At 29.6% G+C, this 21,728-nt stretch overlaps 9 protein-coding genes and 2 pseudogenes across 11 annotated transcripts, besides 1 other annotated feature; 5 read left to right on the top strand and 6 right to left on the bottom strand.

Moving 5' to 3' along the window:
- Positions 1–648: 648 nt before the first annotated feature.
- On the bottom strand, positions 649–1,515 carry TVAGG3_0444330 (glycine-rich protein family; the record flags this gene model as incomplete). Its single annotated transcript, XM_001308918.1, has 1 exon — positions 649–1,515. One exon carries the CDS (start codon positions 1,513–1,515, stop codon positions 649–651), a length of 867 nt encoding a protein of 288 aa, XP_001308919.1.
- Positions 1,516–2,801: 1,286 nt separating this feature from the next.
- Positions 2,802–5,314, top strand: TVAGG3_0444320 (ribonuclease inhibitor domain-containing protein; the record flags this gene model as incomplete). The annotated part of the gene is made up of 1 exon (XM_001308919.1): positions 3,241–4,374. The coding sequence occupies one exon, from the start codon at positions 3,241–3,243 to the stop codon at positions 4,372–4,374; it is 1,134 nt and encodes a 377-aa protein (XP_001308920.1).
- A 3,770-nt stretch (positions 5,315–9,084) lies between these two features.
- TVAGG3_0444310 (uncharacterized protein) lies at positions 9,085–9,300 on the bottom strand (the record flags this gene model as incomplete). The annotated part of the gene is made up of 1 exon (XM_001308920.1): positions 9,085–9,300. The coding sequence occupies one exon, from the start codon at positions 9,298–9,300 to the stop codon at positions 9,085–9,087; it is 216 nt and encodes a 71-aa protein (XP_001308921.1).
- Positions 9,301–9,370: 70 nt separating this feature from the next.
- Positions 9,371–10,108, top strand: TVAGG3_0444300 (uncharacterized protein; the record flags this gene model as incomplete). The annotated part of the gene is made up of 1 exon (XM_001308921.2): positions 9,371–10,108. A coding segment is annotated over one exon (738 nt), but the record flags the coding sequence as incomplete, so codon positions are not given.
- A 327-nt stretch (positions 10,109–10,435) lies between these two features.
- Positions 10,436–21,728: part of a mobile genetic element that runs on past the window's edge.
- Positions 10,604–11,010, top strand: TVAGG3_0444290 (annotated as a pseudogene). The gene has a single exon. A coding segment is annotated over exon 1 (407 nt).
- TVAGG3_0444280 (uncharacterized protein) lies at positions 11,902–12,801 on the top strand (the record flags this gene model as incomplete). The annotated part of the gene is made up of 1 exon (XM_051234338.1): positions 11,902–12,801. One exon carries the CDS (start codon positions 11,902–11,904, stop codon positions 12,799–12,801), a length of 900 nt encoding a protein of 299 aa, XP_051104068.1.
- Positions 14,769–16,118, top strand: TVAGG3_0444270 (phage tail repeat-like family; the record flags this gene model as incomplete). The annotated part of the gene is made up of 1 exon (XM_051234337.1): positions 14,769–16,118. The coding sequence occupies one exon, from the start codon at positions 14,769–14,771 to the stop codon at positions 16,116–16,118; it is 1,350 nt and encodes a 449-aa protein (XP_051104067.1).
- On the bottom strand, positions 16,548–16,811 carry TVAGG3_0444260 (uncharacterized protein; the record flags this gene model as incomplete). The annotated part of the gene is made up of 1 exon (XM_051234336.1): positions 16,548–16,811. The coding sequence occupies one exon, from the start codon at positions 16,809–16,811 to the stop codon at positions 16,548–16,550; it is 264 nt and encodes an 87-aa protein (XP_051104066.1).
- Positions 16,831–18,348, bottom strand: TVAGG3_0444250 (integrase core domain containing protein family; the record flags this gene model as incomplete). The annotated part of the gene is made up of 1 exon (XM_051234335.1): positions 16,831–18,348. One exon carries the CDS (start codon positions 18,346–18,348, stop codon positions 16,831–16,833), a length of 1,518 nt encoding a protein of 505 aa, XP_051104065.1.
- On the bottom strand, positions 18,451–19,534 carry TVAGG3_0444240 (annotated as a pseudogene). The gene has a single exon. A coding segment is annotated over exon 1 (1,084 nt).
- TVAGG3_0444230 (DNA/RNA polymerase superfamily) lies at positions 19,835–20,464 on the bottom strand (the record flags this gene model as incomplete). Its single annotated transcript, XM_051234334.1, has 1 exon — positions 19,835–20,464. A coding segment is annotated over one exon (630 nt), but the record flags the coding sequence as incomplete, so codon positions are not given.

Here is a 21,728-nt window from a genome sequence, read left to right as displayed (position 1 = left end):
AGTTGTTGCTGAAACAGATCGTAATGTTTTTCCACCATTTGAATATTCACTCAATTAGTTTAACCTTTTAAGATTTTTGGATCATAACATTAAAAATTGCCAAAAATAAGGTTATTATGAGAAGTCTTTATTGTCTTCATAAATATTAGGTTTCTTGAATCAAATTTTAAGAAAGTGAAAAAAGGATATTGGAATTGCCAAAAACGCAAATTTTGTTCATTACGATTTGATAACCTTGGCAATTTTTGGATAAGTGAAGTTTTGAGAAAAATTAGTAAATTTTGCATTTTGTAGTCAAAAAGAAGCCATAGAATACTATACATAAGTTTCTATACATTTTCTTCATAAAAATGTAGAAATCGAATCATTTGATATTTTTGTCAAAAGATTTATGTTTCTTGTGAGAGTAAAACTAGAAATACTCTCAAAATGGAAGTGAATTATTTTTCACAGAGGAATCAAGGTTTCGTACCACAGAAATTGCTGTTAACTACCATTCTTGTTACTAAATGAATTAAATTCAAATTTCTTTGATTATTAATTTCAGCCTCAAAGCAATATAAATTGATCATAAATTAATTTCATTTGATATCTGTATAATGATCAATTTGAAATTCAATTGTAAATTTTTATGATATATACAAAATTCTAAAATTGTCGTCGAAGTTTATTATGAATCAAGACAAAGTTAAAATTGAAATTTTTGAGTAAATTACAACTAATAAAGTCAGGAGAAAGATCTGTTATGCGACAAACACCATTACCACGGTGTCCAATACTCATACCCCCAAATGGTTGTGGCATGCTCTCATTGCCACCATACATAACAGTGTTTGTGAATGAAATGTTATATGGACTTGTAATGCACACTGGATGGCCGCTGATATATGAGCTCCCTCCACCACCACCTTGTATAAAATATTCTGTGATGGGGTCAGGAATTTCATAATATCCACCTCGGTATCCTGATCCACTTCCGCCTGAGCATGCTCCAACACTATAATTAGTTGATTTTCCATCAACTCCTATACCTAATTGGCCCATGGTTTGAGAAGCACCAATTGTGTATTTTGACCTCATCGAATCTAATGTGCCTCCTGGAAGGCCCCATGCATAAAATTTGGAAGATATGTTTGCAAATCTCGTGATATTGTCAGAAACAGCACCTCCTCCGGAACCTGCAACGATAATTCGACTATCAATTGATTCGCGAAATTTTAGATTGTTTGTTGGGATGATATTGATGTCAATATATTTCAATCTGATATCAACAGCACCACCTCCTCCAGCTCCATTTTCTGGATGGTCGGTATCAAATAGGTCCATACCTCCTTTTCCTCCAAAGTTCCAACCGCCAAGACTTTGATCAACGCCATGACCTCGGATGGAGCTTTGGTCTTCACCTGCAGCACCAAGATATAAATACAATGTTAACGGTGATCCTATTTTGATGTTGCCTTTAACATATGAACCGGCACCACCTGAATCTTTGTAAAGATTATTGGTGTTCAACATTCTTCCATCACCACCTTGAGCACCCCAAAGTTCAATTCTATAATGACCTCTTTCAAGACTGATATTAAATGGTTTGCAAAACGTTAAATTTGGGCATGGATATTCAAAGATAAATGATTTCTTTTCAACAGAAACAGAGAATTTTGTGCCTTCAAATAAATCAAATGCATAAGATATATGTCCTTTAAGAACTTAATTCCAAGAAATCAAATCTTTATTAAGACGATAAATATCTCTCAAAAAATAACCTTATTTCATAAAATTATGAGATTAAATTTATGTTTAAAAATGTAGTAGTGCATCCCAAGTATGCTGAGTATAGTAGTGTCGGAAATAAATTCTATAAGGGAGATGTAAACTATTGAACATCCGACCAAACGTCGTTCCTAGTTTTGTGACTCACAATTCCTTGACATCTGCTCAGAAAAAAAGTATACGTTTAGATATTTTTGAATGGCTTACTTTTTTTAAGGTATAGATAGTATCATCCGCTGATTTTGTAATAGGAATCGGGTTTTAATAATTTCTTCTTCAGTAGTGAGGGCTTTCAAAAAATAGAATGTAAAACCTCTGTGTATTCAATTGGATATTATAAACCTCACTACTCAAATTTCGATTGAGAGGGCAAAGTACTCATCGCGGAATTTGAGACTTTTTTCAATAAGAGTTAATAAAATTTTAAGAAAGAGATTTTTACTATCTATATACAAGACAAAGATTAATAATAAATAGATTTTGGTGAAAAAAGACGATAGAGATCGTCAAGAGAAACCAACTAATTTGGAGTAGGGAAATACAAATACAGGCTATATTCCTTGTTTAAATTCTATTTTGGAAAGAATTCATGGAAATTTTGTAATAAATGAAAATAAATTTTCCTTTGATTGGGTTCTTGAACTCTTTTATAGGAATTTGGAATTTTCAGTGGAAATAAGTGAGAGAATCGAGCAATTGAAAAGCTTTTGTTGAATGAGTTATTTCTGAGCTAAAGGTGAAATGCTAACAATATGTTAGTTTGGAACTGCTTTTAGCTTTGAACATTATCACTTATATCAAGATGCAAAAAATAATAAACGAGCATTTTTTCCTCAGAAAAACATATTGATACTATAGATGGAAATGTATAATAAAATATAAAATCAGCTTAACGTTGAGTTTGAAATTTGCGCAAATATTACAGTTTCTATCTTTTGATTGAAAATAGATTTTTATAATCGAAAATTAATGATGAAATATAATTTGTTAGCATAATAACCTTATTTTTGGCAATTTTTAATGTTATGATCCAAAAATCTTAAAAGGTTAAACTAATTGAGTGAATATTCAAATGGTGGAAAAACATTACGATCTGTTTCAGCAACAACTACAAGTGTTGTTATATCTTCTGCATGCACAGTCATTTATGGTTACGATAAAGAAAATTATTGTTTCAAACCTGCAATCAACTCTCTTGAATCATTCTCATTTGAAGATAATCCACAACTTTATTATATCAACGATTATGCATTCTATCAATGTTCAAAGTTACAAAGAGTTGATCTCTCAAAATGCAGCAAGTTACAAATTATTGGGAAATATTCATTCAGTCAATGCACATCAGTTACAACTGTTCTTCTTCCAGAAGGACTCACAACAATTTCATCATATTCATTCGACTCTCTGAAACTCACATCAATCAATATTCCATCAACAGTTACAAAAATTGAAGGTTACGCAATTTCTTCTATGCCAACGTTAACATCAATAACTTTCTCAAAAGGATCTAAACTCTCTTCACTAGAATTTAATGCATTTATATGGGATAATTTAATAGAATTTACAATTCCTGAAAGTATTTCTACGCTTTCAGGTGTTGCATTCTGTTCTAACACAAATATGCAAAACATTCATGTTGATCCAATGAATCAGTATTTATGGGATGATACTAAAGCAGTTTATAATAAAGATAAAACCATCATTTATTATTGTGCTTCTGCATGCGGCGAAAGTTACACAATTCTTGATACGGTTACAATGATAAACCAAGGTTGTTTCATTCATTCAAATCTAAAAAATATTATCATTCCTCCATCTGTAACTAGTATCGGTTCTTATGCTTTCTATTATTGTAGGAAGCTTAAACAAATAAATCTTCCTCCAAATATTACCGTTTTACGAAAATTAGCATTTCATGGAAGTGGTTTGACTTCAATCGAAATTCCCAATAAAGTAACAATACTTGAAGTAGGAGTATTTCAGAACTGTAATAATTTAATTAATATTGTTCTTCCTGAAAATATATCTGATATAGGAGGGAATGCACTTCCTAGTATTCCTAATCTTAATTTAACTTTATCAAGTAAATCATTGTATATAGATAAACAATTAATAATATATGCAAATAACAATAAAACAATTTCACAGTTCTTAGGCCAAGATTATGATATTGTGATACCATATGCAGTAACCAGAATTAGGATGCAGGCATTTCTCAACAAAATTAAGATTAGTTCAGTGACATTCGATGGAGATTCACAACTACAGTATATTGAATATGGTGCTTTCAGTGGATGCACGAATTTATCTAAATTTTCATTTGGAAATCATATTATCGAGATAGGAACGAGTGCTTTTGAAAACGCAATTCTCAATTCAGAAATAGCTTTCCCTGCAACTTTGACAAAAATTTCGAATACAGCGTTCAAGAATTGTAAAAAGATTCCATCTATATCTTTCTCTTCTTCATCTAGTTTACAGATTCTTGATAGTGCATTTGAGAATTGTATATCTATCACATCTATCATATTCATTACAAATACAGAAACTACATTAGGTTCATCATGTTTCAGCAACTTGAAATTGTTCAAGACATCAGAGTAGATAAACAGGATAAGTCTTACGTCTGACGACCCGCCTCCACTGTATTGTCCAGGGCCTCCTCCACCATATGAGTAATTTTCATAAGATATTGTCCTTGAGAGCATACATGCAAGAAAAAATTTTGTGGTTTGTTTAAAAATAAATATCCCTTCACATATGCTCCTCCTGATTCTGCAAGATATGCAGAGTTTGGAGGATCACTATATTTGGAATTTGAGCATCCCCATAATTCAAATTTATAAAATCCTCTTTTTAATTTGACAACATAAGGTTTAAAAGTGTAGTAATTTGGTCCCTTGAAATCAAATTCAAGTACGCTATTGCTTGAAATTTAGAATACGCTTGACATTTGGATAAAAAAAAGTCGTCAAATTTCTTTTCCTAATTTACTCACAAAAAACTACTTTAGGAAAATAAACATTTGAATAAAGCTTATTGAGACTTGAACTTCATTGAATGATTTTAACATATTTTGCATGTAGGTGGTAAAGGAAAATGAATTGAAGTTAATAATGGAGACATTCTACATTGTGACAATGGCTCAAAGGAATTTTATGGTATATTATATCGGTATTTGAACCATTCAGTAATTTTTGAAATTTTCTACATTGTGACAAATTAATCGAAAATAAATATGGCTCAAAGGAATTTTATGGTATATTATATCGGTATTTGAACCATTCAGTAATTTTTGAAATTCAGAAACGTTATGAAAAGTTTAAGTACAGACAGTTTATTCTCTTGTTACATCGGAATGAGAGAATTATAAATTAAAAAGTGTCATTTTTAGATCGAATAGCTTCATGTTCGATATTTAATGGCATTCTTAGAAATTTAGTTGATAATAGGAATAGGGATATTATTCAGATCACAACAACACCTCATTATCAAGATAGAATACCAGAAAATACTATTGATTATTCTTCATTATCATTTTTCGACATTCATTTTCAAAATTAAACTTATCAAATATAATTGAAAAGATACACTTTTTTCCGATTTTTTTCAAACGCATATATCTCTTTATTTGATTATTTTTATATAACTCACTTGTCTCCATAATGTTTGTATATGGAGATCTCTTATACACCAAATTTTCGGGAAAAAGTGTATCTTAAAATCTGACAATCGGAAAAAGTGTATCTTTTCAATTATATTTGATAAGTTTAATTTTGAAAAGACCCAAAGAATAGCACTTTTTATACTACTCAAGATGAGAATGACGAAAATTTTGAATCAGATCGATTGACGATAGATTCAATCTGGTCGGAGTGAAGTCAATATTTCCTAGGATCTCAATATAATGAAGAACATAAATTTAATGGTAATCAATTTTCAAGATCAAGCAACTTAAAATACTTTGTTTCATGTTGTTTTTTTCTTGAATTAAATCAAAACGGTGCAGTTCTAATCGAATCTTCAATTGATGATGTTAAAACATATATTGATGCAAATGAATTCAAATCATGTTCCTCAGGATCACAAGAAGGAGGTTCTATTTATTTTGCCTACGAAGGTGAATTTGTTCAAACAAAAATTTATATACTACGATTATTTTTGATTCAAATGCTGTTCGGCATTAGAAGCAAAAATAATCATAATCTAGATAATTCCAATTTTATATACTTTTTGGGCGCTAAAGCGCCCGTAAAAAAGTATACAAAATTGTTAATTTTTTCATTAATTCAACAAATTCAAATACTGGAACCGCATTTTCTATACATGCTTCAGGAAAACCAAATTACAAAAATCATGTCAATGCAACTTTAGTTTACAGCTGCGACAGTTCAGAACAATACTCCAGAATTACAACTGCCATGTTTATTGGGTTTATAATTATGAATGAATGCAATATTGCACAAAATAGAATCAACAATGATTGTGGTTATTCAACAATAGATAACTTGTGTCAATGTCATTGATAATAATCAATCATCAGGTAGTTTTAATCAGAGCTCATCTTCTGACTCATATGAATCAATATTTAAAGTTAACTCATGCAATTATCTAAGAAGTAAAAGTCCAAATCAATGGAGTTATCTGATTCAGACTATCAGTACTAATATTTACATGAACTATTGTATTCGTGAGAATGAGATTACTACAGTTTTTTACGCACAAAGATGTTCTATACATTTCGAAAATTCAACAACAGATAACACTTCATCATTTACATCATATGGTAATTCACCACCAATTTTTAAGAACACAAATATTTCATTTGAAAATGAATGTCCTCTTTTGACAATTTTGACAAAAGATTTCGTTGACTTATTAAAATATAAATGTTGCCATTCTTCACAAACAAATAATGTAAATGAAGAAGGAATTGATAATATAGAAAATAACGTTTATATTCAAAATCAAATTACATTTTTCTTTTTATTATATTACACCTCAACGATTTCGAAGTAGAACATCAAGTCAATTCCTTAAATGTTAATGTACTTACGCCCATCTGGCATTAAATCAAATATCTATAGCAACACAATTCAATTAAAAACAAATAAAATACTAAGTCGATGAATAATTGAGCGTTTTTAAACAACCGCTGTTTGAGAGGAAAATTGAGATTTAAGAAGTTCTTTTACTTCAAGACAAAAAAAATATATTGCATTGGCTAAAAAAATTATCTGAATATGAATTAAGTGGGTACATATGACGCGACATTCAATAATTCATCACAACTGTTGAAAAAAAATTTAAATTTAATGAACTCTTTTTATGAATTGTCTTCACCATGCAAAGAGTTGACTTGTCAAAATTCAATTGAAAATGAGTGAAAAACATTAGTAGTAGGATATGATGGGTTTTGTGACTTTTTTTGTAAACGTAAGAATTCATACAATATCGAGCGATTTTGTATCATTTTTTTTAACATATGAAGTAAAAAATGTATGATTCTTACGGTTTTTATTCTTACGTTTTTGAATAAATCAAGATTTAAAAAATTTTCAAAATTGTAAGACATTTACACTCAGCCCATACATAATGAAATAAAAAATAAAAAATTTTTAAAAAATAAACCATTAAAAAATTAAAGTTATTTTTAAAAATAATTTATTTTTTTTATTCTTACATAAATGACCCAACAAGTAAAACCAGATAAAATAGATTATCGAATTTTAGAGGATGGTGTTCCTGTTTATATTCAAAGATTTAAAGGGAAGCAATATTATAGAATTGTTAATCCTGAATATCTTAAACATTTATTTAAAAAGGAAGACTGTGAATTATTAAACGCTAATGAATATGAAACCAATAAATCAAAATTGAAATATAAATATATTGGAAGTGATGAAAGATGCAAAGATAAAGATAAAGTTTATTCAGTTTCATATAATGAATGGAAAACCAATAAGATAAGAAAACATTTAGGAGATTATGGGAAATGTTCTGAATTCTTCAAATCTAGTATGTACGAGAGAATAAAAGAAATCAGAAATAATTATTTTCATGAATAAAAAATAAACTTTAAAAATTCATGTCTTACATTTTTAAATAATTTATTTTTTTAATTCGTAAGAAAATGAGTGGATCAAGATTCGTAACCGTCAATCAATTAATGGATGCTTTTTCACCAATTCTTGAAAATGTTAAACAAGTAGATGTTTATTTCGATGATTATGTAGAAAGTTTATATTATAAAGGTAAGTTTAATATTAAACCTATTGCTTTTTCATTTGATAATAAATTAATTGAAAATGCAAAAATTTGGGAATTAATTCCAGATATTGAATTTATAACAAATATTAATGATAAATGGTTTAAACGAATTCCAACCACAAAAGTTCTTTGTAAATTAGTGATCAAAACTGAGGAAAAAGAATTTAACGGGTTTAAATATCATCCAAATAAAGTTTCAGAACTAGAAAATGAAAAACTTCAGAAAAAATTAAATGATAAACTTTCAAATGATCGTATTGAAAAAATAAATAAACTAGCAGAAGTTACATTTAATAATGAAATATTTGATGAATATAACCTTGAACTCAGTGATGGGCTTTAAGGACCCGGGCTCAACGAGTCATGATTTATGAAATCAATAATTAGATTTATTCGCTCTTCAATAATTTCTATTCTTTTTGTTAAATCATCTATTTTCATTAATGAGGTGATTCTTGATTGAGGAATAGATTTCAAACTAACCACTCCTTTTATTTTTGAAATTTTGAATCCATCAACTTTAAACATTTTATTCAATTTACATGTTGTCAATTCTTCAAATAATTTTTTATTTAGCATAATAGTCATTAAATTCTTCAACAGATGAAAAAATTTTTATTTCAGTAATTGGTTTAACAACGTTTATTTTTTGTTGAACATTTTCACTTTCATTTATTTCATCCTCCTTTGTTTCATTTATTTTTAAAATCGGTTTCATTTATCATTAAATAAAAATTAGAATATAAGTGATGAAATATATTTTTTAATTAATATTAAATCAGAAATGGCGGCAGGATTCTTTAAAAAATTATGGGATGGAATTAAGAAAGCTGCAGGTTGGGTTCATAAAATATTATTAAACCCGTTGCAAACTTTTTGGCACCAGTAGCGAAAACGGCAGGAACTATCATAGGTGGAGTATTAGGTACTAAAGCAGGTAATCCGGCGATGGGAGCACAAGCAGGTAACGCAATTGGTGGAATTGCTGAAGGAATACTTAATAAAATAGGAGGTAAATAGTGGAAAAATAAATAAATATTATTTTTATCTTAGTATCGGTTGTAGTCTTTGATAAACTTTTTCTCCTTTATTTAATATTTCTCTTATTGGGGCAGCTTTTGGCGTTATTGATTCAGCAACGTCACTAATTGCTTCTTTATTCTTAAATATCCAATTTGCTCCTTTCTTCATTGTTTCCCAAACTTTATGCGCTCCTCTTTTTACTTTATCCCACAGTTTCTTAAAGAATCCTGCAGCCATAGTTGATTATTTCATTAAAATTAAAAATTCATTTTCATCTTTCAATTTTGATTTTTTTATTTATTAATAAATGACGACTAACTATTTGGTGCCAAACACTAAACCGATTAATGGAAATGTGTTTCATTCATTCGAAAAGATAAATGAAATATTCGCAAAGAATGATGGTAGAAGATATTATAGAGAACTTGAAAGTTCATGCTATGACTCTGATGCTCCATATTTTGATGATAAACAAACTCATTTAAGAATTACAAATCCGGCTCATGATGTGAACCAATTAGGTGACACATATATTAAACGCAAAGTTAAAGCAACTCTAGTTTCAAATAAAGCTTTCACATGTGATGCCGCTTTTAAATGCATGCGTTTATTCGTTGGTTACAAATCATCAAATCAAAGCTTTAAACAATTAGAAGTAGAAACCGAAAGAGGTGATGCTGGTTATCTTCAGATGGATTGCGCCCGTGAATCTTTCGCATTTGCAACATATAAACCAAAATCAGAAAGGAAAGTTAAAAAGTTTGTTCATTCGTTATATAATAATGTTCAAAAATATGATAACTCAGTATGTGGTAAATATATTGACCCTTCAGAAGTTTTCAAGAAAGCAAATGAAGAAGTTGATATCACTTTTGATATGATTATTCCGGTAAATGATTTGTTAGCATTTCAGGCGTTCGATGATTATCCTAAATCATTTGGTGAAATCATTCTTAAATATTATGTTTTCAGGGATACTTTAGTATTTTGTCAGGTTGACCCGTTAAGAGTTGCTGATTTACAAAATTATGTTTATGAAAAGATAACTGATGAAAATTATGAAAAGATTATGAATCATGTTTATAAATATGATCGCAAATTCCAACAAATTCGGACTTCTGCCAAATTAATTACAGGCTTAGCCGCCACATCTGCTGACGCAACAGTTGATGACGTTATTATTTCATGCACAAAGATGGAAGTTTTAGAGGATAAATGCATTACACCAGGATACGGTTTAATTGAAGAATCAGTTAAAGCAATACCACGTTTATTCAGTAAGGAAGATCCATTCATGATTCCAGCTCAACATATTGACGTTCGTTCACTAAATGGAGGTTGCATCACTCCTGAAGGTATCAGCTCAGATTTCTCATACGCTCTTCATAATGTTACAGATGTTGTGTTAACATTTCCGAAGAATGCAATGCAAAGAACAGTTTTAGAAAATCCAATGCTTCGAGGTCTTCAGGTCACTATAGATTCCAGAAACTTCCCCGATCAAGCGATGACCACAGTGGGCGACATATTCTTTACACGTATGCTTCAAGCTTCTGATTTAGATGGAGTGAATGAATGCACAGAAGAATACGAGGACTCATTAACTAGACCACTGAATGATGATAATGGCACGCCATTAGCTAGAACATGGAAAGACCAAACTTCATTCTTATGCACTATTCCAGTTCAACGTGATGGAGCGGGTATATTCTTTGATGGATTAGAAACTTTCAATTCACAAGTTACAGTACAAGTGAAAGCTTATCCAATCATTCAGGGTGAAAATGACACTTACTGTTCAAAGGTGACAAATCCTCCTCAGGTTTGGTTTACTAGGACTACATATTGGACATGGACACCGGACGAAGGTTTGAAATATCATCCAACAGGTACACCACCACAGTATAGAAGTTCATATGATGAAATTTGATGAATAGAAATGTATAAAATTATAAATTTATTTTTGATTAAATGGATTTAAATTCATCCACCCCTTATGAAGAATTAGCGGGAGTATATAATACATACGTAGATGATATGATTAATGAAGCATTGAGTGATAATAGAAATGCTCTATCTAAGGAAAAATTAATGAAAATTCCATATTCTGAATGTTACTTAAATTCAATCACTGCAGCAATTGGTAAACAAAATAAAGGTAAAACATTAACGATATTAAAACAAATTATCATTATTGCTAACACTTCCCCCATTCACATGTGTTAATTTATATCAACCGTTCAGGTTCACCTTCAGATGATACATTTGAATCTTTAAAGCATTTAATCAAAATTCCAATTATTTATTTATCACAAGAAGAAGCAGAAGATTATTTAAAAAACTTTTTAATGTATAAAGAATTATATAATACAATCAAGAAGCAAGGATTAGAGGATAAAATTATTGATAAACAACGGGATGAATTATTTGAAACACTTTCTATTTCAAATTTTGATAGAGAATTTTTGCATTCACTCATTTTTCTAGATGATGCGGTGAAATCAAAACTAATAACAAATGAGAAATCATATTTTAATCAGTTATTAACTCAATGTCGACACATTCAGTGTTCATTCTTTATGGCTGTTCAATACTTTAAAGCATTAAGCACAAACATTAAATCAAACCTGTCCACCCTTTTCATTTTCAGTGGTTTTAGTCGTCAACAGTTGAACGTTATGCTTTATCAAGTGAATTTACCAATGAGCATTAATGAACTTTACACACAATATCAGCAATTAGGTGAACATGGAAAAATAATAGTTGATTTAAATAAAGGAAGTGTTAAATTTGATTAACTTTTTATAATTAATTTTTATTTTTTATTTATAATTAAACATGACAGAAATAGCAAATCTTCTACAGGTTCCATTAAAACAAGGAACAAACAAAAAGGGTGCATATAATAGAACTATGAAAGTTCCTGATGGAATGAAAGAATTAGTTCATATTGTTGCTGGTCTTCAAAAAGATGTTAAACAAATGAGAAACGTTTTAACATTACCAGAAGCTCAAGCATATGCCAAACGTCATGGTCCAAATTGGGAAGCACACGAAGCAGACATTACGGGTCCAAATGGAAAACCTGATGGTATAAATGAAGTTTTCGTTACTGATGGTCAAGGTAATATTAAAGTCATAAATGGGTATAAATTAACAATGACGGATTATCCTAAACGTAAAGCATATAATGAATGTTATCCTATGCAATTTGATGAAAATGGAAAAGCTGTTAAACAATACATTGGAGAAGGTGAACATGGTCCAATTAATTCATACCGTCATAATCCATATTCTTATTTCAATGAAGAATTAAACGCTATTGAAGAAGGACCGGATGGATTACCACGATATTCTAATCAGTTTGATGGTCAATATGCAAATTTGAGACCTGAAATTCCAGCTAAGAAATTCTTTAAAGTTGCTTTATTCGATCCAGTGTTCAATGAACAGAAAGAAGCAATGAAAGCAGAATTTAAACCAATTCAGGTGGCAAGAATTTCTTCATCTTCACTTGCAGAAGCGTTCAAGGAATTGATAAAGAAACCACTTTATTCTCAACAAGGTTATAACTTTGATTTAATTAAAGAAAGTGATAGACGTAAATTAGAAAAATCAGATGGTTTTAAGAATGCATGTAATGAAATGATTAAAGATATTGTAAATGATAAAATAAGACTGGAAGAAACTCAAAGCAATATCAATAACATAATTGGTGCAGTTACAAAGAAAGTATAAGCAAACAATGATGAACCTTGGGATATTACCGTAACAACTAAATAAAACTTTAAATATATTTTTCTTTTTTTTTATTCAATTATAAATGAGAAGACGTTTCACAAGTCAAAAGAACACAAACGCAAAAGCAGAGATTACGGTTGGTTATAACGTAAATGATGATAAATCACGAATTATTCAAAATGTTAAAGTTAATGTTAGCCCGAATTAACAAGGTCAGCAACTCAACCAAATTTATTAACTCGTGACTTACCGAAGAATGAGGAGAATGAAGAAAACCATGAGAATGGAGACTCAATCATTTTATCTGAACCTGGTAAAGAACCCGTTGAAATTCCCACTTATCCAACATACCCAGCACCACTTGATAACCCATATAAAATAGACATTAATTCTGAATTAATGAAAATTTACCGTGATATAATAATTAATAATTATGATTCAATAATAAATTTAATTGATCAATCCGGTTTAATTATTTTACCTTATGAATCATTAATTCACATTATCGCCATTCTTTGTGATGTTCAAGATTCAGACGTTAAGATTCAATTTTCATAGATGATGAGGTTTCATGCTGCGGAACAGTTGCAAAAATAAATCCTATAAAGGATATTAGCACAATTAAGATATCAAAGAACGGAACAACAAACTGAACTTCATTTAACATATAATGATATTTATAATAAAATAGTTGATGAATATAAAATATCACTTGAAAAATTCTTTGTTAAGGCTATTTAATATTCAAGCATTAACATTATCGAATAATAATCCTTTGAATCATAATCGATAATAATTGACCTTTCACCAGTTTCTATCGTTTGTTTTATTTCTTTTTGTTCCCCACTATCTGGATCGGTCATTGTAATTGTTTTTGTTATAGTATCAGCTTTATCTTTAACTTCAATCTTTTTCCATCGGGATATTTAAACCAAAATTCCAAAATTCGATATTGTCAATCTGTTCATATTTTAATCTATCAATTACATTTTTAATACCATCTGAAAATCTTATGAAATGGTCATTATATGGGTTTGATTGAACTAAATTTGAATGAAGTGAAATATAACCTGATGATGAATATGACATTGACTCATATTTCTGAAAACACTGAAATTTATAACATGAATGAATTTCTTATTCGTTGAATTTATGAATTCTTGAGGTAATCTTATTCTAGTTTTATTTATCACTGGAAAATAACGCTTTACCATATTTTTAATCGTAATAAAAATGTCAATTATCATATATTTCGAATAATAGTTGTGAATTAAATTTAACAGTTAGTGGAATTTATAATGTTACTCTCGTTTCTGTGAGTGGTAAATTTAATCCCATTCTTTTAGACCCTTCAGATATATATCATTTATTAAAGATGACCTTGAAAAAACGTATGATATGTATATAAATAATGTGATAACGAAATGGGATATTAACACAATTTTAAGTTATTTAAATGAATCATTTATCGTATGGTATGAAGAAAATTTTAAATCAAACCCGATAAACTTTTTTGAACTTGATGAAATAAATAACCTTATTAAATTTCCGCTGAAAATTAAATTTTGTACTCCTCATCTTCGTTCATTGTTGGGATATTAAATTTTGAAAAAGATGTTGGGGATGTTTTGTATTCTGACACTGGTTCCGATTTCATTTTAATCAAATGTGATAAAGTTAATACCCCAATGAGATTTTCACATCAAACATTAGACCCTAACTCTTACCCATCAATACAAAACATTTTATCCATCAACTTAAACATATTTTCTTTATCATATCCGTTTCAATTATCCGGGAATTCATTTATTCTTCATTCAAAAGATTTATCAAATATTAAATTTAGAATAACTGACCTATTTGATTGTGATTTAGAATTCATGAATGAAATATTATGGCAATTTCAAATAGAAAAAATAGCTGATGAGATAACAGATTAAATATTTATTTTTAAATCATAATAAATGATTAAACAACAGCAACCACAGCAACTTAAGGCACAAACCATTACATACGCCACATATGCATATAATTCAAAGACGGCAGAACAAACGCAAAGGTTGAAATATGGAGATTTGGAGATAGTATTGAAAAATGACCATTTTGAATTCGTTTGCAAGGGTGGTGCAGTGATATCAAATATAAAAGAAATTTTATTTATGAATTCAAAAATTAAAGGAATAACGGATGATATAACATCAATTCCACCAGAAGAACAAAGATATTACGCATTAAATGCATTTCCTAAAGTTTTGAAGATTGGAAGATTTAATTTAAATGAGGAATTCATAAAAGGTTTCCTAAATGACATAATGAAGAAGGTGGATAAGGAATATGTGGATAGTGAGTTAATGAAGAAAGCAGATAAGGAATATGTGGTAAGTGAGTTAGAGGAGAAAGCAGATAAGGGACTTGTGGCTAGTGGGTTAGAGGAGAAGGCAGATAAGGAATATGTCAATGAAAAAGATAATGAAATTATAGAAAGGGTTGAATGGTATCATGGACGGACATCGAAGATTTTAAAAACTAAAGCTGATACAGGATGGGTTTCAGAATGTTTAGACCTTAAAGCAGATAAAACTTATGTTAACAATGAGTTAATGAAGAAGGCAGATAAGAACCATACACATACAAGTTTTACAACTGTTGCTATAGAAAGTATTGAAGGAACGGTTGAAGAAACTGGTGGGGATGTATTATATTGTAAACCTCCTAACTTTCCACAAGGTTTAACATCGGATGACAACATAACGACGATGAGAAACATTAGATGTAAAGATGTTTATGTCATGAAGGATGAACATAATATTAAATTCACTGCTCAAGATTTATATGACAAGAAAGCAGACAAAAAAGAGCTTCAAACATTAAAGACTGAAATTCTTCAAACATTATATCCTATAGGCTCTATTTATACGTCAATGAACTCAACAAATCCAGAAACAGTTCTGGGTTTCGGTACGTGGGAACAAATAGTTGACAGGTTTTTGTATTGTGCAAACTCTTCAAAGGAAACAGGAGGAAGTAAAACGATTTCAGGTGAAAATTTACCTGCACATAGTCACTACATAGATTTAAGTACATCTCAAGCGGGTTGGCATAAGCATAGATATTGGGATTGGTCAGCAATGATAAAAGGTAAAGGATATGATGTTAAAGACAACGTTAAGTTTGCTATAGATTGTTACTGGAGTAACACTGAGGGAGGAGGAAACCATACACATCACGTTTCAGGATATACACAAACAACGGGACAAAGTAAAGATTATATGCCACCATTTATGACTGTATTTGCGTGGTACCGCATTTATTGAATGAACTAAATATATTTTATGTCTGTAATTAATTAGGTAATGAAGTAGTGGATGAACTGCAGAAATATGTGTTATCGTTAATGTTGTCAAAATGTCATGTTGTCACATTTTTTCAGAGAAGTTAAATAACCGAGTGACACTGAGTGACGTAGTGACACCTTCAGTTCTTCAAAAATAATTAATTATCGAATAACCCACTATGTTGTCAAAATGTCATGTTGTCTCAAACTTTAGAACGGCATAATTTAAATTTTTATTTTTATCATAAATGAATACCCCACAAGCTCAAAATTTACCACGAATCATAACAAGGGAGGAAATGATAAAAATGATGCAAGAACATGTTAAAAATAACAAACCACTAAAATTGAGAAAATGTGGTTATGCAGTAATGATGGAAAGAGAGATGTTGTCAAAGAGGAATAAAAATTAAATTTGGATAGAGTTTAAAAATTCATCTTTATTAAATTCATCTCTTCCAATCAATTTATTTATTCTATTAAATTCTTTTATTTTTGCTTCACTTAGTTTAAGGATTGAACGGTAAGTTTCTAATTTTTCGATTATTTCTTTATCGTTTTCAACCCCACCGCATTGCGGCTTCTTTTTGTAATAGCATATTTTTGATTTAATTCTGTTTAGTTTCTTTTTATATTCATTGTCTGGACTCTTGACTGCTTTGTTGTCACTCATTTCTTACGAAATAAAAAAATTAAATATTATTTAAATATAATGGAGTAATAAAATAAATCGGAATTTCTATTAATTTATTGTTAACCTCAACTAATGCATTGCCGTTAATATATCTAACAAATTCAGCTATTGTGTCAAATCTTCGTCTTCTTTTTGTCATTGATTTATCAGTTTTTCCATAATCGAGATGAATTAAAACTTTATTTCCTTGTTTAAAATTCATGAGCCCCGAATTAATTTGTTCACGTTTAACATCATTCAACCTTTCCATTTGCTTTCTAATATATTCCCATTCTTTTGAAATATCATTTTTCATTTCCACTGGTTTCATGTTTATTGTTCTATGCCATGTATTATTGTAATAATATACTAACTGTTGTATGATGGAGTCATGATTTCCATCCCAGTATATCTGACCGTTAACCCCTAACGCATCTCTAAGAGTTCTCATTACCGCATCAACTATTTTATTATGAAACGTATATGGAGAGGATGAAAAGTAAAAATTAATTTGTGGGAAATAATGAGCCATAGCTGCCTGAAATCCTTTATCACCATCACCCCTTATATTATCTACTCTTTCATGATCTAGTAAGTATTGAATAGCTCTTCTTGTTTCCTGTTCTGTTTTCCCTTTCACCGGAATGCAATATAAATATCTAGTGTTAATGTTAATGGCAAATAAATAAGTAACGTTTCCTTTTGAATATTCCAGATGATCAATTTCGTATGAATATAGATATGGTGCAAATGAAGGGCGACTAAATTTTTCCTTTAATGGTTGAATTTTCGGGTCAATTGGTTTATTTAATATCTTGAAATCCTTTTTAAAATCTTTTTGCTTCTTTAATGTTTGAAATGGATATAATAAAGTGAATGATGAAGGATTAACTGAAGGAGGAGGTACTGTCGTTAGAGGTTTTGGTGTTGCAAGTGGTTTAATTTTATCTGCTTTGATTTTGGATTTCATTCCTTCCTTCATTAATTCTGGATGTATTCTATTCATTTGTTTTAAATATGCTGTATATAAAGGTTTAATATACTTTCCCGCTTCGAGTTTATGTTGAAGGATGAATTCCAAAAGTTGATCTTCATTTAAAAGTCGGGCTGAATATGGTTTAACTAATGAATCATAAATTAAAGCTTGTGCTTCATTTATGGTCTGAAGGACCTGGGCGTTTTGCACCTTTTGTTTTTGCTCCTTTTGCTTTTGCGGCTCAGGATTATATAATTTATATAATTCATCAATATCTTCTTCTGTTAATACTTTATTTTTAAAATCTTTCAATTGTTTAAGTTGTGATTTAGTTTTTCCCTTTGTATATTCATTATTTTTAATTTTGTCTTTAATTTTAGAAATTATTTTATCATGATATTTCAAAATTTCATTTTCATAATATGGATAATAATATTCCATATCATCACCCGTTATATTATTATTATATTTTTGGAGATATGCTTTTAATTCATAATAAGTAAGAAAATTTTGATTAAATACTAAATCATCAATTAAAATTTTTAAATCTACATTATCCATTTATATAAAAATAAAATAAATGTTTTAAGGGTGCCCACCTCTTTGAATCATAGTATCAAAAACATCATTAACGGTTCCTTTTGTCTCTTCTGTGGCATTTTATTAAATAAATGGCATACAACATCCATTTTCACAACACACAGCCTTAGTGTGTGCTCCTGTTAATGCAGTCTTACCAATTGTTAAGCGAGTCATTGACCCATTTTTAAGTTGTAAATTAATATTCTGACCATCAAATATCACTTTATCATTTATTATATCCAAATAATTTTTAGGTGTTAATTGTTTATTTTGTCGTAAACTAACACCTTTCATTTTTTGTGCAATCTTTTTAAAATCACTTCCATCAATTGAACCATTGAATGATGTATAACACTTAGGACATAAAGCAACCATGTTATCGCCTTGTTTCTCAATTGCTAAACCCAATAACTTCTTCTCATGTGCTTTTTCTTCAGCTTTATTCTTTAATTTAGGTTTAAATTTCTCATCAAAACAAAAGAAATCAAAAGGTGCGAATTTGTAAATGTTTTTATCATAAAATTGTTTATCAGTAACAATTGCTTGAAATGCTTGAGTGTTAGGAAGATTTGGGTCGCCAGCGATTGCCCAATAAGATGAATCAGTATCACCTTCAATGAAATGAAAACGATTAACATTCATGCATTTATACATAAAATCATAAATGAAAAACCAAATACCAGTATTTTGCGTTATCTAAAGTGAAGAATGCCTCTTGTAAACATGTATCACATCTATAAAATCTATCTTTAAGCATCACTTGATACGTATCTTCACCTATTTCTCTTATGTTTTTAAACTTATTTGACATACATGCAACGCGTGCCTTCTGTGCATTCATTATTTTAGTCTTTGCGTAATTTTGTGTATTCATTGCATCGTAACCATATGATCCATTAAGTGAAATCTTGCAAAATAAACTTTTTCCTTTATTTCCTTCTAATTCAGCCTTTTGTCTTTCGTTCATAAATTCGTTCGCAAATTCATTAAAGCAAGTGTTTTTAGTAAATGTTAAAATTGATTGAATATCATCAATGATAAAATGAAATCTGTCTATTAGATACCAAAGATAATAAGAAGAAAATGGTTGATATTGGTTGTGTGTTGATGCTAACTGAGTTAATTTTCTCTGTTTCTGGTCAACTGGTAGATTGTTTGATTTCATGTAATTATACATAAAACTGCCAATTGTTTTTTCATCTGTGATAATATCTAAGTTTCTTATTATCGGTAAAAAGTTTATGTAATCATTAATGTATTTTTCATCAATGTGACCCTTTACTTCAGCCACGAATAAAGTATTTTTCTTTCTAATTATTCCCAATGCTTTTGCTTTCTTTGTTGCTGTATCACAAATGATAACACCATTCAATCTTCCCGGCATATACATTTTATGGTCAGTATATTGAATGAAATCATGAGGATTAGATGAAAATGATGAAGGATATAATGAATTAAAGTCAACTCCAACGAAATGAGTCATAATGTTGGTGGTGTCCTCATTTGATACAGTTTTAGTTTCTGGACTATATGAAAGTTTATTAATGTGCGTGATTCCTTTAAGATTAACACGATGTTGAACATTTGATAGACCACCAGTAATTCCATTACGGAGAATGTGATAAGCTTCAACTGAATCTAAAGTCATTGGTAAATTATTTTTTAATACATAATTTCTTAAATTGATTCTTAAACGTTGAACATCTTCATCTTTATTTGATTTTACGACATTGCAATAACAACACATTAACTGACAATTTTCTTTGGTATGTGGTTTTTCATTATCGATTCTATCCAATGTTGGTTTATTTGCATATGTAAACGCTTTACCACACATTTTGCATTTAGATGAAAGGATTAAATCATGATAGTATTGAAAATCATCCATTGAAACATTGTTTTTGGTATCTCTTTTCGCCTTTTCATCTTGTTTCTTATATGAATCAATTTTATATTTCCAATACTTTTTTGTTAATTCAAAACTTGATTCCACATTTTCTTCTTCTGGATATGTTTCGTTAGGATTGAAGTTCTTATATGCTAACGCGTAACGAATCATTGATGCATTCGATGATAAAGAAAGATTATGAAGCATGTCAATTTTATAAACAAATGTTTCTTCAATAATTTTATCGATTGGGTCAATCATAATTTCAACGTCTTTATTACAATAATGAATAAAATATTCTAATCTATTCTCAAAATTTTTAGCATCATTGAGATATATTTGATAATCTGAATCGGATATAGTTTCTTGAGTTAATGCTGAATAAAATGAATCTTGAGTGAATGGTTCCACTTTATATAATTCTTCTTCGTAATTCTCCCATGTGATGAATTGATAAGGGAAAAAGGATTTAACACGTGATTTATTGTTTCCGAAATCTTGAGTGAATTGGTCTAATGTTCCACCCGCTATATAATTTCTGATGTCAATAAATCTTAATTCATATGGACAGTTTGTTTTCTTTACTATGACTTGCTTAAATTGAGAAGAAGAACCCAGCATTGATTTTATTTTCCATTTTGCAGTGTTTAAATCACGAAGAATTAAATTTAAATCAAACTTTCCCGAATTAAAACCTATGATATTCACTTTATTGAATTCCTCATCTAAAAGCTCTTTAAATGCTTCCTTCTGTTTTTCATTTAATGTATGAGACAAAGTCCCCGCCGTTTGCGGCTTCATTAATTCTTCATATTGTTCAATATTTGATTCAACAACTAATGAACAGGTTGAAAATAAAAATTCAATCCAATCAGAGATGAACGAATCACTTGATGTTAAGCAAAAATTCCTCGTAAATGTTTTATCACGGTCTACGACCTCGCCGCTTTGCGGCTTTATTTTGACAGTTGATGATACCATAAATGGTTTTAAGTAAGCGTTCAAAGTTGCACATTCAGAAAGTTGAAGTTCTTCTTTAGTCTCTAATGTTTCGAAGTCAAAAGTAATATAATATCTTGTCGGTTGATAATATTCCTGCAAATTGTGAGCTAATAACCACTGATATATCTTCTGTTTCGTGATATGTGGTGCATATGGTTGTTGTGTGTTTTGCAATTGAACGTCTTGAATTAATTCCATTATTTTCTTTACATTTCTCACAATGTTTTAAAAATCTTCTTTGGTTTTTCCTTTCTGGGTCATCACGGATAGAATAAACTTCTTCTTTGCAAAAGGGGCAAACTTTATAGCCGGTGAGTGCTTCTACGTCTGTTATTCTGTCAGCGTGAAGTTTTCCACATGGACTCTGTGTTAATAAAATATTTACTGTTTCAAATTCTGGATCTATCATTATTGATTCCACTAATGGAAAGTCTACCTTGTTAATGTCTACGTCTTCTGGTTTAGGGTC

Source organism: Trichomonas vaginalis, chromosome V (genome assembly GCF_026262505.1).
Source record: "Trichomonas vaginalis G3 chromosome V, whole genome shotgun sequence".
Classification (NCBI taxonomy): domain Eukaryota; phylum Parabasalia; order Trichomonadida; family Trichomonadidae; genus Trichomonas; species Trichomonas vaginalis.
This window is presented reverse-complemented; position numbering and strand designations above follow the sequence as displayed.